Here is a 15,967-nt window from a genome sequence, read left to right on the forward strand (position 1 = left end):
TGGAAAGGAGAGAGAGGAGCAGAGGCGCGTAGACACTAGACAGTCAGCTCAGAGCCAAATCCTGAACACACATTAGAGCCAGTACAAAGACTGGATTATTCAGCCTACTGATTCAGCCTACAATATGTGATGAAATCTTGTCATGTATTTTTGTTTAGAAATTGTCTCTTGGGAAGCCAACAAGATGGCCGTTTGCCTTTAGTAAACAACTTATTTGCCTTTTCCTGTTTCTTTCATGAGTACAGCCAGAATAGATAGCATCTCCCCTGACATTCCTGCCTGTCTGTGATGACTTGAGGAGTTGTTTTTGGCCAAATGGGACTCATAACACACGCACAGGCTCAGTTTAAGAGTGTATTCGGATGTAACTCTGTGACATGATCAAAACAATGACCAATGCCCTCCAGCTAATCAGGACAAGATCAAAGAATGGAAAAACTCAGAAAGGAGAAAACGCCTTCTTAGTTTTTCCACACAGAAGATAGTGAAGTTAAGGAGCCTTATATTTGCATCAGTGAATTCTGAGGCTTCCGGAGGTAAAATACTTTACTATAAGGCCACTAGAGGGAGCTCTGAACAAAACCATGTCCATCCCTTTTTGCAGATATGAATAACAGTGGTCGGATACATTTTGAGAAAGTCACAATAACAAATCAAAGCTATGTGAACTCTTTCCTCAAAACATAAAAGCTCATGCTGTAAGTGTTGGGGTTCTGTATCAGGTTATGTGTTTTCTGTTTGTTGTTGTGATAATACTCACAGGTACGTTTTCTTTCTGCTGCAGAGCGGCTTTCTTCTTCCAGAGGCGATCTCGCAGCTCGCTGATCCGTTTGTCCATTGAAGCCACTTCCATGTTGCGCTTGTTCAGGCTCTCTCTCTGTGTCTGCAGCTTAGAGTTCTGATCCTGGTTCAGCTTGTTCCTCAGCTGACCATCGAGAACAACAAGACATAATACACAGAGAGGGCATGGTTCAATATGTGTGATCAATCTTAATCAAGAACTGAAATTGGAGAATAATTTTATTTTGGCGGGAAATTTTATTTGGTAAAAAAATAATTCTGCACACCTGTAGTTCCTTGTAGAGGCGGTCTAGTTCAGCCACAGAGCCCTGGTTGTCGTGGTAATTGTCCATTTTGCCATTTTTTAACAGCTCCAGCTGCTGGCTGAGCTGCTCCACCTTGGAGGCGGCCATCACTAGCTCTCTCTGCTTCTGCTGGAAGAGGTTGTTCATCTGCTCAATCTCCTCCACTGGAGAGGAATCAGAAAAATCAGAAAAAGTTCAAAATCTGGCTAAAAGCAAAACAAACCAGCATCCATTATAAGCTTAGTGTAACCTACTGAAGTTATGATTGTTTGTTGTATAATGTGGTGACATAGTCCAGTATGTGTTGTGGTATTTGTAGTTCATTGTATTCTGTATTGTATTATGGTTATAGTATATCAAATCATCAAAGGTCTAGTATTTTAATTAAGTTGCCCTAATTGGGACAAGAGTTGTACATAAGATAAAGCTATATACTCCCTGTGCAGCACATCAGTTGCATTCTTTGTATTGGAACTATGTAAAACTGCATCGTCACTATTAAAAAAAACAGGAAAGAAAGACACTAAACATTCCCTGAGTCCTTGAGCTTACCCAGTTTTCCGTTGCTGAGGCGTTTCTGCTCCACGGAGCCCTTGAGGGCCCGGACCTTCTTGAGTCTGGTCTCCTGGTTGTCTATGTTCTGTCTGAGACGCTGCAGCTTCTCCTGCTCTGAGGCCTGCTGCTGCTGACGCTGCTCCTGCTGCTTCAGGTAGCGCAGACGCTGCTCCTGGAAGACAAAGGGGAGGGCAAAGGTCAAACACATTCAAACAAAACACATCCACGTTAACTTTCTACTTATTTATTTTTTTGTTCTTCTTTCTCCCTCTCTTTGTTTTTCCGCTTTCTCTTTGTGTGTGTTTTGTATGTATTATGTGTAATGTACACCGTTTTGTTAAACCTCGTCAGGGTTTGATTGTGGGCGTCAAGTGGGCCGCAGCTAAGGATTACGAGAGGGGGGAGCCAAAGAAATTATACCCTTTCACTTGTTTTATGTCATCTATCTGATATTAACAGTGTAAAAGCACCTCCCTGTCTGTAATTATAAACTAATTAAAAAAAGTTTGCCTTCATAAAGTGTCCTCAGTCTTGATAGTAAACAACACACTAAGATGTTTTAGGTGCTGACTGTATAACAGCTGTTGTTCCTGCAGGCTGTTAGGAAGTTCATATCAACGTACCTTGTTAAAGAAGGCTTACAGAAACATTCTATTGAGCTTACTAGTGTTTACATTTCAAAAGTAATTGTCAGTCTTGAACTATGACGCAATTTGCAATAAAATCCGACAGCTTTCTGTTCCAAGCGGTGCACAATACAGTCTCTGTCCCAGGTGATGTGTCAGTGTGTTTACTCCCACTTGTGTGAAAGCGTTCTCCACTGTTTAAAGCTACATTCCTGGCCTTGCTTCATTGCCCTGAGGCATGCACACACCGACCGTTGCTTGGATCGGAATGCTAAGAGTGGCTCCAGGACACAGGTTGTGGCTAACAGGGCATATTTAGGGAGGCACACAACGAAAGAAAATACAAATTTAGTTTTTTAAAGTTATCTTGATACGGTTCCTGTGTTTTGATCAGCAGAACGGAAATATTTTGACAAGAAACTAAAAAATGCGTAGGAGGGGAAAATGGTGGTCGGGCCAAGAATTTAATTACATCACGCCTGTTTTCTGTCAAACATGTTTCCTTCCGTCACCGATACGTCCTGAGCAAAGTGAGAGACTAAGTCCTAAGCGAGAGAAAAGAGATCTTCACAATTCACATACCAGCTAAGTCCTTCACAGTGAGAATACAAGGCAGGCAGCTGTCTCAGGCTTCTCAGATTATACACAGTACACCTGCAGACACCCACCATCCATCTCAACTTCCCATCACAGTCCCATGAACTCTAACTTACTATCTTTATGTACATACAATGTTATATTCATACGGTGCACCTTATTCTCTACACTTCATTTTTTATCTGCACTATGTCTTTGCACTACTACTTTTGGGTTTATTAAGGTCTGAGGTTGCTCTCTTCACTTGTGTGTTTCTATTATACATTTTCTTCTTCTATATTGCATTGTTGAGAGGAGCCTGAGACTCAAGAGTTTCATTGCCAACAACTGCTGCTGTAATTGCTGTGCATATGACAAATAAAAAGATCTTGAATCTATCTTCATTTCCATAAGTGCACTACTCTTGTTTTAGTACCTTTGTTTTATGCACTCTCTTCCCACTTTCTCCAAATAACCCCCTCTTTAATCTTGCTCTATTATTTTGTCTCGCCCACCACTGGCTTTTACTTTGATCTGCACCACTTAACCTATTCACCCGTGTATCCACCATAGACTGTATATGAAAGAGGTATCCACCCAGCTCTCTACCAGTCCCCATCGCCCCCCTTTCATCTGGCACTATGTCTCTAAGCACCTTGGAGGCGAGCAGCTGCTGTTGAGCTTCTATCTGCTGCTGTTGTCTGGCTGCCATCTCCTGTAGTTCAGCCAGTGTCATGTCCATACGAGGTGCTGCCACCTAGAAAAGAAGAAATAAATAAATAGACGAAAGACAAAAGAAAATAGCATTATTTCCTCTGTTGTTATACAAGCTCAGTTGACTGGTTTCATTCAATGTCTATTGCCTAGGCTTTTAAATATCACTAGTGTTTTTATTAACAACAAGCAAACCACTAAAATAATATACTAATTGAGTTTGCAACAGTATGGATAATTAGTTGTCAGTGCAGATTCAACTTTGTAAAAAGAAAATGTAAGATTCCTGGTGAATGCGTTTTCGAATGGTCTAAAAAAAGAAGACAGAAGAACTCACCCCATTCTCCATCCTTCTGTCTGGAGGACCTTTCACTCCGTTCCTCTTCGGCTCGGAGCCTCTTGACCCACCTGAGGAACCAACACAATAAAATACTCAATCAGTCAGCACAGCCTACTGTAGGGCTTTCTATGTGACAATTGTATAGCAAACTGAGCAAACCAGTGGCCTTCTGTGAGACTGGGATACTACCTCTTGCCACTGTCTCAGACATACATTGGGACACACCTATGTTTACGGCTTTCTCTGGCCTTTCTACAGATGAAGTAGACTAAAGGGCCGGGCAGCACAGACTGGCTATGGCTGAATGAACTTAAACCCAGAGATTACTGCATGTCACAGAGAGCACTGATCCCAGTTTTTACCCGAAAGGAGTTAACGTAATACTTAACCGTCTGGCTGGCGGTGGATCCCTAGACTGTACATGTATGTCTGTTCATGAGTGCACTTATATCCAGCCATGCCACTGGCATTTGACAGCTACTTGTGTGTGTGTGTGTGTGTGCGTGGCACGTGTGTGTATGCGTGCGTGTCTCTTTAAAGCCGTGGTCTACGAACAAAGCCCTTTAGCTTACATAATGGTTTTAGATTACCCTTTGACATACAGGGTAGAACTGGTCAAGTGTTGGTGTAATAGTCGCACCATGCTAATGCTAAAGCTCCATAAGTGACATAATGACATTTCCTGTGAGATTATAGCTAACTGATTTAAACTGAGAATACATTCTGTCCCCTGACCTGGTGAGAACAAACAGGCCTGTGCAGCATCAGGACGTGTCAACATTTACAGTACAAACAGTATTTCCATTAATAATAATATTAACACCAGACACAAACAAAATGTTCCCCGTCCTAAATTGAAATACGGTAACAGGAAAAAGACAAGTCGTCACTGTGGGAAAATAAGAGCAGCCTGAGTTAACAGGAAGAGAAAGCAGCCGTCTAATCCCCGGGCCAGACTCAAGCTGAGAGGGGTAAAGGGGCTTAGTTATGCAACCGAGGGGCTGAGAGGATCGCGCACGACCAAAATACTAACGTTTTCTGTGTTCCTACGAAAACTGAATAGTAAACAGGCTTATGACGATGTGACAAGCACACCCTGCGCTCAGCCCGGGCCTCCCAACACCATTGGTTAAATAAGGCTTGTTTCTAAGGATTTGAGGCCCGCTAATTTAAAATGCTTTCTTGGATAAAAGGCAATACAAAGAGAAACATTTACAAAACCTGTGTAGAGTGACAGGAGAGGTGGTTTTGTTCATTCTCCGCTTGTAACAAGATGTTAATGTAAATGTCCTTTCACAAATGCTTTACACCAGAGTGGATGTATGTATGTTTAGAGGCTGCAGGCATCTGTGGAGTTTACTACGTTGGTGTCAAATGTATTTTCGAAGAAGACAGCCCCTTGACTCTTAAGTGAGAGAACTGACAATAGCAGGCCGTACTGTTAAGTGCAGACGGCTTGAGGGAGTTGGCCTTGTGTTTTTCACTGTTGTTTTACCTTATTGTGCGCTTTCATATACTATACATATAAGTATTTACCTTATCTGTTTATTGTAAGGGAGTATTATTCAACAGCAGGATGCGTTAATAGAATGCAAGCGTTGGGTCTTAACATTAAGCACATTATTGAATTATTAGATGTGAATAAGGTGCATTCTTAATAGGGATGGTCAAGTATTTTTTTAGATATCTTTACAGAACCATGCACACAAACCGACACGTTTTTCTCCATGTTTTTTCTATAAACCCCATTTTGGATTGTACATCTTCAGCAGCATTTTTCATCAGATGCACCACAGCCGTTTCCAAGTCATTTCGGCACTGTAAATAATCTTATCCAAACACCTACTTCTGCATTACTATCTATTGTGCGTGCTGTGTATGTGTTGTAGCACTTACCAGATTCCCTGCTTGGGGCTCGATTGTGACGCAGAAAGAAGCGCACCTCGGCCCGGTGCTGTCCCCACCGCTGGAGAACATCCAGCATTCTCTCCCCGTCACCTACAGCTCGCTCTAGAGAGGGAAGACAGAACCATATGTCAAACTCAGGTGTGACGTACATACATATGTACACTCGCACACACGCCTATAAAGTCAATATTTAAAAATGTCCAATTACATTAAGCTTGGCAAGGTTAACATGTGACCATTGTAGAATTTGTAGGTCATGAGTTTTGCTTCCTGAATCCTGTCCAACAACTCACCCTACACACACACACACACACACACACACACACACACACACACACACACACACACACACACACACACACACACACACACACACACACACACACACACACACACACACACACACACACACACACACACAACTGAAGGGAGATTCATTTCATCAGCAGCCGCCAAAACGCATCTAGTTGATCTAGCTGAGCAACGACCTCACGGGGAGGGGAAACAACCGTGATGTGTTGTCAATTATTCCCGCTGGTATTTTGCCATAATGGCTCATCATCCATTTCCTCAGAACATTTTACTTCAACTTGCTTAGGACCATTTCATTACGCAAATGGACCGACACATTACAGTCAAGTAGAGGTCAATGAAGCTGATCTATTATGGCAGCTCAAACTGCAAAAACAAATCAGTAACAACCGTATTACGCAGGTTATTGATGGCTTTTTCTTCTAAATTTGATGCAGAAATGCCACTGCTGTGTTTTTCCAAGGAGACGTCGGCAGCGGTCGTCTGTAGTGAGAAATGGCTGCAAAATGAGACAACCTCTCAGCAGCTGGCAATCTCTCTTCGGAACTACTTGTGGAAGTACTCAAACACATAATGGGCACTTCTGTCACTCTTATGGCACAGCTTTGCCATGGAAACAGCAAACGAAGAAGCCTAGCTCCTTGAGATGTGATTATGAATACATCCTGAGTCTCGGAGAGGGGGGCAAGACGCACACACACACACACACACCTGAGCGATAGGGAAGATGCCTCAGGTTTTTTTTGCGGGGATTATGGGCTCTGCTTCATTTGCATCGCAGACCCAAAAGAGATAAGCCCTTCAAAAAGAAATCGCTAAGCAGTTGACCGCACGGCTAATCTATACGCCCATATATGGTCAACTTCAGAAAAGCAATTTCCCTCTAATTAAAGGAAGACAAACAAGTGTCTCTTGTACACCGACTCCCTGTCCCTGGGGGATGCAGCCATATTGCACAAACAAAACAGCATGAGACTGTTTCATTATAGGCATGGGGGCCGGTATCCGGTTTCAAAGTATACCGCGTAATGAAAGAGTCAAGGTTTCAAAACCACTATTAATTTCCATCATACCATTCTAAGGTATTATCACCCCATAGTTGGATCAAATATTTTGCTATGTTATCATACAAGTTTATTCATTTTCAGAATTTTCTATATGTTGTTTACAAAAAAAAAAGATTGTGGCAAAGTTTTTTACCCAGAGATTTCCAAATAACTCATTTCAGAGCACTAATCACAATACTGCAACACCGTGAAACTGTGGTACTTTAGCTAAAGGTTATCATGCCGTTATAATATCCTACCGGCCCATGCTATAGTTGTGTGTGTATAATGATGTATAAGGATAACATTGGGTAAAATGGTGGCCGTCACTCACCAGATCCGCGCCACATCTCAGACAGGTGGCAGTCGGCCTCCCCCGGCTCTTTGCACAGATCCACCACATCCCGGCACAGTGTCTCCGGGGTAACGGGGACCTCAGTAAAATGCTGGTCATTGTTACTGAGGTACACGGTCAGAAACATCTGGGGAGGGACAGAGAGAGAGAGAGAGAGAGGCAGGAGGGTTAAATAAGATAAGATAATCATTCTCTATAATTGGTGCCTTATTTTCCTATGGTTCAGTGTGCGTACTTGCTTCAGACATACAGCATACCATTGCTGGCTTCATGTATCCTAAGTGTTGGCAGATTTTAGAATATACCGCCATGTCATGAATGAACAATGGAAATACATAGAGACACTGTGTTGGTTTCTAAACTGAACTGACTTTGTGCCAAAGAGACTGGCCATTGAAATTACAAGTGTATACAGTGACCTTAGAAATAGTACAACATCTTTGTGCCCTGTTAAAAGTGATTCAGAAAAGTTATACAAGGAATGGCCTAGTAACATTGCCATTCTAGGCAGGGTGAATAGTTTGCGGTCAGATTAACATGTAGTGTGGTTCATGTCTGAAGCTACAGATAGCAGTTGGTTTCTGTTCCCCAGCCCTCATTCCTGCCTGTCAACAGAGGAATCACAGGCCAGCTCCTAGAATTCCACTTCAGCCTGCGCCATCTAACTGCTAAATAGGGCTGTCACCACCGTGAGAGAACGAACACACACAAACACCCACACACACACACCACTGAGGACTCTAGATTTGTACATTAGTGTGTGACTGACAGATAGTAGAGAGGGGTTTAGAACTAACTTACAAAAAAGGGACTATTATATTGATGATGCTGACACTGATAGAAGGTGAATGTGAAGGCTTTCAGCTACTGCAAAAGGAAATAAAAATCACTCAGCTGAAAATTGAGCTAACATTACTGTCAAAGCTATTCAATTGCTTTTTAAAACATTTTAAAAGATATTTTCAAATCAATGCTTCAACAAAAGAAATATGGTTATATACAGTATAGGCAATGGGAGTCCAATTTAATTGTAAGCATGTCAAACTAAAGCCTGGCCCTTGACGGTTAATTCTAAACACACATTGGGGAGTAAAATGTCATACTGCGCTTACAAAACACGGGACGGTAAAACGTGAAAAGTGGAAAATCTGTGTAATGATAAACAGATGCATCATTAAGAGGCTTTCAGGGGCCGTGCTGGATTATACTCCCATCTGTAATCTGATCGCACGCTAGGAGGGAGAGCTTTGATAGGGACATAATAAAACAAATATTATATCAGAGATGTTCCTAGGGCATTGAAACAACTTGAACATAGTGCACTGCTCTGTTTCAGCACAGTGCATTGTCCTCAGTCTCTTACAACAGTGTTGCAATTGACAAACACGAGCCCAAGACCTAGAGTTTACTGGAAAGAGGGTTATTGTTTGAATAGTAGGGTTGTTTGCGGGCCTAAGCTTCCTGGTTAGACAGTCAGGTTATTTTCTATTCTCAGCGTGTTGCCGTGAAGGACTAGCCTAATCGGGGCCAATGGTGGGGACATCAGGTCAGCAGGGTCGAGAGCACAAAGGGCTTGGTGGGGGCGAGCGAGCATGCGGAGCAGCTGTAGTCACGAGGCAGAAACTAAGAACTTGAAGTGTGGGTCACACCGAGCAAAAGCACATCAGACTCAAAATAAGGGGCTAAGGCTTTATTCCCCTTTCTGTTCTTAGAATATACCTTAATGAATGAGTGGGCTGCAGGCGACAGGTTTCCTTTGAAGGTCTACTTAGTGAGGAAGAGTGTTAGGGCCATGGGATGGGAAAATTAAAGAGAGGATGGAGGAAGTTTTTTTTTTCGATTTTGCACTGCTAGAACAAAGTCAATATATAGGGAAAATATTGGAAATACAATTTTCTGAAATCAATACGAAATACAATGTTAAAAATAACTTTTTGCTTATGAGTTGTTGATCGCGGAAATTCAAATCTTTTAATATCTTTCCAGCTTTACGGCAGTCCTGAAATAGACGAGTTTATTCTCAACAATGTATTTTTCGACATTATTCACAAAATAGTATTTTTCCAAATTATTCTCGACATTTGGTTTTATTTCTTAAAGTGCATAATGAAAAAACATCTATTGTTGTGGGTTTTTTCTCGGGATGAGTTAAAGGTATGAACAAGGGGTATGACTCAAGAGGACCTGATTCAACTGGTTTGTGCCATAGGGATGCAAATGACAGATCCCCATCAATAGAGCCAATGTGCATTGTGCAGTGAGTCATCCTTGTGAGTAATCTACAGTATAACAAAAAGCTATAAACAGACATTGCCCCCGTGTTGGTCACTGGCTTAATAGACCCAACAGCTCTTTGGTTGAAGAGACAAGACCACCCCAGAGAACACAGCCAAAACCTTTCCTGTCTTCTTATCAGAGTAGTTTTACTGTTTGTTGTATGTAAATGGGAACTAAACTGGAATCGGTTGACACATGATAAATAACATTTTCAGAGATAGAGCAATGTTTTTTTTAAATGTATTTTTTACATACTGGCACGGTATGAATGTTGGTTGAATGTATTTGCACCTTAAGGGCCTTTTAAAACTGGTTGTACATTTTATACAATAAAGGTTTTCCATTCTACTTTTTAAGAAAACGTATCTAGTCTGCAAATAGCAACAACAACAACAAAAATGCCATTCATTCTGAGATCAGCACAGAGCGGCTGACATCGTCACAACTTCCCAGCAAAGTAGGACATTCAAATGACCCTGTTAATATTTGGAGAGTGAAAGACAGACAACAGAGGGAGGAGGAGGAGGGGCGGATTGTGGGAAAGAGCCGCCCTGAAAGAGTGTGAGAAGAGACACACACACACACTCTGATGGGAGGGGATTGGAGTCTTGGGGGTGGCAATGCCTACACTACAAACGACAGCCAATTCTCCTTAGCACTAAAGTTAATGATCCAGGGCCACTCCACTATCCAGTCCCAGTCTCAATCTAGATGACTTGGCGTTTTGCTGCTGCTGACCTTCATCTACCTAATCCACGCTGTCACTGCTTATGGGCTTTGGGGCATTGAACACATGTTCCATATACACACATAATTAATCAAGATAATCAGGCCAATTTTCAGACATCTTTGCATAATTGTATTGCTTTGGGAATGTTGCTAAATAGGCTAGTTTGATTAAAAAGGTGGAGTCAGCGATTTTTTGGGAGAATGCTTGTTACGACCAAAATCATTTTGTGTCAACATCAGTGAATTTCTCCTCACGATCTGATACCCGTCCATACTGTGTGTGCACTGCACTGGAAAAAAACAGCTCACATAATACAAACATGTAGTGGATTGTGGGGAGATATTCACTGATTTTGCCAAAGTGTGTTTTGACAACAAGCGTTCTCCAAAATTGCTGACTCTGCCTTCAAGGGGGAAAATAACACTGACTTTAGGGGCCTATACCTAAACAGACAGGTGCGAGCGGTGCAGTTCCTCAACTCCCTGTTTTTGTTTAGCCAGAGAACTTGGGAGTTCATTAAATATTCATAGATACAACAGGGAGTAAAATGAAACAGCTCAATAACAACCCGATAGGCCCATTTCCTAAACAGACTGAAAGAGAAGCACAGCAGTGGACCAGAAAGATTCCCCTTAGGTAACCTTACACAAAAATAGCAACCTGAGCGATACCAGTTCAAAGTGCATCCGACACATTTGACAAAAATGTGCTAAAATTGCCTCTTCTGTCTATCGGGGTGGATGACAGAGGTAAGTGCTGAGTTGCACTTCCCTTCTACCTGAGACAGGACAGAGAGATTGGCCCGGGGGAAGGAGCTGCCTCGCCGCTTTGCTTTTTACGGCGATGGCTTTTTAATTCCATCAGCAGTCATAGTTGTCTCCCAGGGTTTGGAATCTGGTGCGACAGCTCGATATTGCAAAACTGACAATTAAAGCCAGAGCAAAGAAATGTGTATGTGTGTGTGTGTGTGTGTGTGTGTGTGTGTGTGTGTGCGTGTGTGCGTGCTAACACTGCTGCAGTGTGCGGTCTGCACTGTAGATATTCCGATGAGGTCATTGGGACTGTATTTTGTGGATTAAGTTAATCCGCTATATAAAAATATAGCCTTTCAACGGACTATACTGGCTCGGTGATACAATAGCAAGCTTAAGTTCAATAGCCTGCAGCAATGCTTCAGCCACTAAGTTTAAGAGAGAATGTCCTTGTGGTTAACCAAGGACCAATAGTATAGGCAGGTGTTCCTTCTCAAAAAATAAGATTTCTGATTTGATCTATTTTACATTATTTTCAGCTAGTGACCTTGAATTTCCCTTTTTAAATATGCTGTGATTTACTAATGTTTAGTGAGGTGTCCTTGAGTGTCATGAAAGGAGCCGACAAATAAAATATTATTATTACCTGGTTTAAATGTGTTTGAATCCTCAAAATGAGCTACTTGAAAGACTTGAGTAAAGTAGAGAAAAACAGACAGTGACGTTCAGTGGCACAAGCTCAAGAACATCTGTTCTAGACACAATAACACAGAGAGGACTGTGGGAGTTTGTCAGTGATGAAAGGCTAGAACATCAAACACTCAGACAAAACACAGTGCATTAGGAACCCATCTAAAGCCCAAGAGTGACTGCAGCTGGCAGCAAGTACTTGACCTTATAATAATATTAAATAAATAAAAGATATATTGAACAAGTCATTCTGGACTGAACTGTCTTCTTTGTCACCGATTATATGAAGTTAAATAAGCTGCAGGGCTATTCTGTGGCAGGCAGTAAACTGTTGATATCAGCCATAAAATCACAATAACTTTATTTATATAGCACTCTTGCAAAGGGCTTTAAAAAAAGAAAAGGATCACATTATCCCTGACCCCTCCGAGCATTACCATAGTAACATTAAGTTTGAGCAATACAGTGTGATAAAAGCAATCAAATCAAAACGTGAAAAAAATATTCAAGTGCACAATATAAAATAGAGACAATAATAGTCTGATTTGGCCCTATACTGTGTGATTTGGATCCCTTCTGCCAGTTAATCAAGAGGCTGTGAAGAAGACTCCAGTGATTGCTGGTCTGAGAGGAAACAGGCTTTTCAGGCCTCTCCAGTTGTTTAGACAGAGACACTGAGATGAGTTCGAAAATCAACTCTGGACCCGTAGACAATTACAGGAAGGAATGCTGAGGTGGTGGAGTGTGTTTGGCACTCCCACTGATCGTACAGATAACGAACATGTGCAGCGCAGCAATACAGTGACTGGTGCATATAAACAGTGCAGAGGGAAAGGGACAACTATCCCTGCGTTCCAAATAGCATACACTTTTCTTTTTACTATACTAGATACTACAGCTGACCATAAAAAGTATGTAGTTCACATGCATGCTACAATTGGGACATACTTTTACTGAATTATTTCAGTAAAATGTCATAACGTCGCACTTGGAACTTGCATCCTGCTTATTTATCTGTCGCATCGCTGGTTGTTTTAACTCTGAGGTTCAGTCGATGTGATGTAACTTCAGCTGCAGTGGATTGTGGGTCAGAATCGCCAAAAAACTGCTGATTTTTTTCACAATAAAAAAAATCAAAACCCGATTTAGTAGGGCATCAGGGTATTTTTTTAAACCTGCCACATCTGACCACACGCATTCAGAAATCCTAAATCTCCACCCTTCGTATTAAATAGCAGTTCATTCTTGGTATTATGATCCTTTAATGATGTTACTTCAAACAGGCGTAGTAGCCCATCAATCCCTGTGTGTCCCACCTTGACAGTCCACTCTCTCCTTGTCAGGGTCAGTTGTTCGGCATTTGTCTCCCCCTAACATCGCTGTCCAAATGCAATTGGTCCCATATTGAGTTAAGAGTGATCCAAACTGTCTGCCACTGCAGTTTCCCATTTCCAGGAATAGACAAACCACAAGGGATGGCACTATAATGGAATTAACTCTGCAATATCAGGACAACTGGCAAATGAGAGCCCTGTACTGTCACTGGGTATTCACATCAATACAACTAACAACACCCACCGCAACACCTGAGACAATTTATTATATCAGTTAGTTGTTTATAATGGAACAATCGATCAGATTTCTTGCTTATGGTCCATGAGCATCTCCTCAAAATCTGTTACACTAGTACCTCTGTTTCTGTTCTTTAAAGAGAAGATTTTTATGACAGATTCATCTTCAGATTATTTATTAATCATCGTTTTAATGTTCAGAATACAAACAAGTTTCCAAAAACAAACAGTCAAAATACCCAAATGTAGTGAATGTAATATGGCACAATATACTGTACATCATAACCACAAAATATTCTTATTTATAAATTTACTCCTAAACTTGTTACATTTATGAATGTTGAGTCAATCACCGATTGAGTAACTGTTCATGGTCCTTCATACTAGTTCAGGGAGGATAACTTTTATCTTTAAGTTCACTCTAGAAATAGCTGACTATCCCCCAGCCTGGGGGAACATGGATTGAGTCAGATCAAATAATGTCAGACAGGCTTGACATAATATGTTGGGATTGACTGCCACAAAGTTAGTATCTGATATTAAGTCCCAGGATGCAAAGGGACAACTGGGATAGTAACAGTGTTCTACCCCAGTACATGGTATGACCAATGTCTACTTCAACTATACTTGTTTTATTTTCCTGAACTAATCAAGATGAGTTATTACCCTTGCCAAATACTAATTTTTAACCGAACAGCGTTTGAACACATCACAATGTAATTCAATACAACACTTTCCAAACGAACAAAGCAAACAAACCCACTACATGTAATTTACTTGTAAACATTATTTTAAGCAGCAATCTTATATTCAAGATGTTAATACACAATCAAGCAGCAGTGTCATTCTATGGGGGACAAACTTGTTTGCGATTGCCATATTTGTTATAATTTTCACGTGAGGCATAGTGAGTATGAGCACTTCATCAATAGCTTTGTCCTTTTTTGACAGGTTCTTAAATTTGACAAATTAAGCCTCCATCATTAACAGGAGCTTGTCCTCACGTTTATAGCATCTTCAAACACACAGGCATTGCTGCTGGACACAGACTCTTAAGGAATTCATTAGAAACATGCATACATTACCCAGCAGATTCTTTCATGACGGTAATTCAAGGAATGCAAATGCTATTTTTAAATGAAGAGTAACCCCGGGATACAGTATTACCATATTACCGCTCAACCATACTGCCAACTATACAAACAATCTGATGTAATGCCTCAGGATGCAATGGGACAACAGGGGCCATGTCTTTGACCATGGGCCTGGGAGGCTCACCTTAGGGCCTTCTGTCCATACACACTTTCAATTACAGATATTGCTGTGGTAAGCAATTGAGTCAACTACTAGGTCTTGTTGAGGGAGTCACCTTTGAATCTGATTACGGCAAGTAAGTAAGACACTGCAGCAGCATGCTCCTGTGTGTGTGTGTGTGTGTGTGTGTGTGTGTGTGTGTGTGTGTGTGTGTGTGTGTATGTGTGTGTGTGTGTGTGTGTCCAGGTTTGTGTGTCTCAGTTCTCCCATCGTCCACAAGCTTTAAGACTTGACACAGTTCCAGGATAGCAGTCCTTCAAAAAGGCGAGCCAGCAAACAACTCCCTAATGGCTTAATGCATTATTCCTCTTTATCCCTCTCACTTTCTCTGTGCTGCATTAGGGGCAAGGGAGGAAAGGTCAGGGGTAACAAATAGGGGAACACACACACACACACACACAATTCAACTGCAACATTTAGAAAAAACACTAGCAGCTTTTACTACACGCTGAAGCTGCTGCGATCAGGAGAAGCTGCACTGCAGTACTCATCCAGTGTAATCAGCTCTATCACAACACTTTTCCGTTCCTGGTCTACGTAATGAGACAGTTCCTACGTCGGGCTTATCTGACTGGGAGATAACGGAAATGAGACTCAAACTGAAGCGAAACAGACAGGATGTAGCCTACCATTTTGTGCCCCAATCCTTCTACAGTTGGAGGAGGTCACTTTAAGGCCCTTTCCCCACACCAACTTTGTAAAATATCCAAAGAATCTGACCCAGAGAAATTTGTATTTTTTCCGTTCACGTGCCAGTCAAACAATATTAATCTGACAAACTTTTGATTAGCAATATAGTTCCTGAGTTCAGTTCCTTACACAATGTTTGCAAAAATGGCCACAAGCTTCGTAGAAAGCTGATCCCCAGACCACCCCGGCTATACGTCTGAACCCTGGCCTCCCTGGTCCCATGACTAGACTAGTGTTTCAACCGTGCACAATGCTGTCACAATGCACTCGCTGCTTGAAAAGGGATCTTTCTAGAGCTGCACCACTTTAATGTGTAAATCTGCTCTTCACCTAGATTCCTGCTCATGTGACTCTGGTTTGCTTCCTCTCAGGAACAAGGCTTATGCGATGCTGGTATTGTGTCCGCACAGTCTAACAGTGCACATC

At 41.7% G+C, this 15,967-nt stretch overlaps 1 protein-coding gene across 1 annotated transcript in view; it reads right to left on the minus strand.

The window, feature by feature from the left end:
* Nucleotides 1-15,967, minus strand: part of LOC307257720 (apoptosis-stimulating of p53 protein 2-like) — a 32,822-nt gene that overhangs the window by 13,291 nt on the left and 3,564 nt on the right. Inside the window, exons 3-9 of the mRNA XM_080037018.1 lie at nt 7,497-7,644; nt 5,793-5,906; nt 3,894-3,964; nt 3,498-3,599; nt 1,638-1,812; nt 1,068-1,249; nt 761-925 (exon numbers count right to left, since the gene is read on the minus strand). Coding sequence (XP_079893144.1) covers nt 761-925; nt 1,068-1,249; nt 1,638-1,812; nt 3,498-3,599; nt 3,894-3,964; nt 5,793-5,906; nt 7,497-7,644 — 957 coding nt within the window. The remainder of the gene's footprint in view (nt 1-760; nt 926-1,067; nt 1,250-1,637; nt 1,813-3,497; nt 3,600-3,893; nt 3,965-5,792; nt 5,907-7,496; nt 7,645-15,967) is intronic.

This window comes from Ammodytes marinus (genome assembly GCF_949987685.1).
Source record: "Ammodytes marinus genome assembly, chromosome: 11".
NCBI lineage: Eukaryota > Metazoa > Chordata > Actinopteri > Uranoscopiformes > Ammodytidae > Ammodytes > Ammodytes marinus.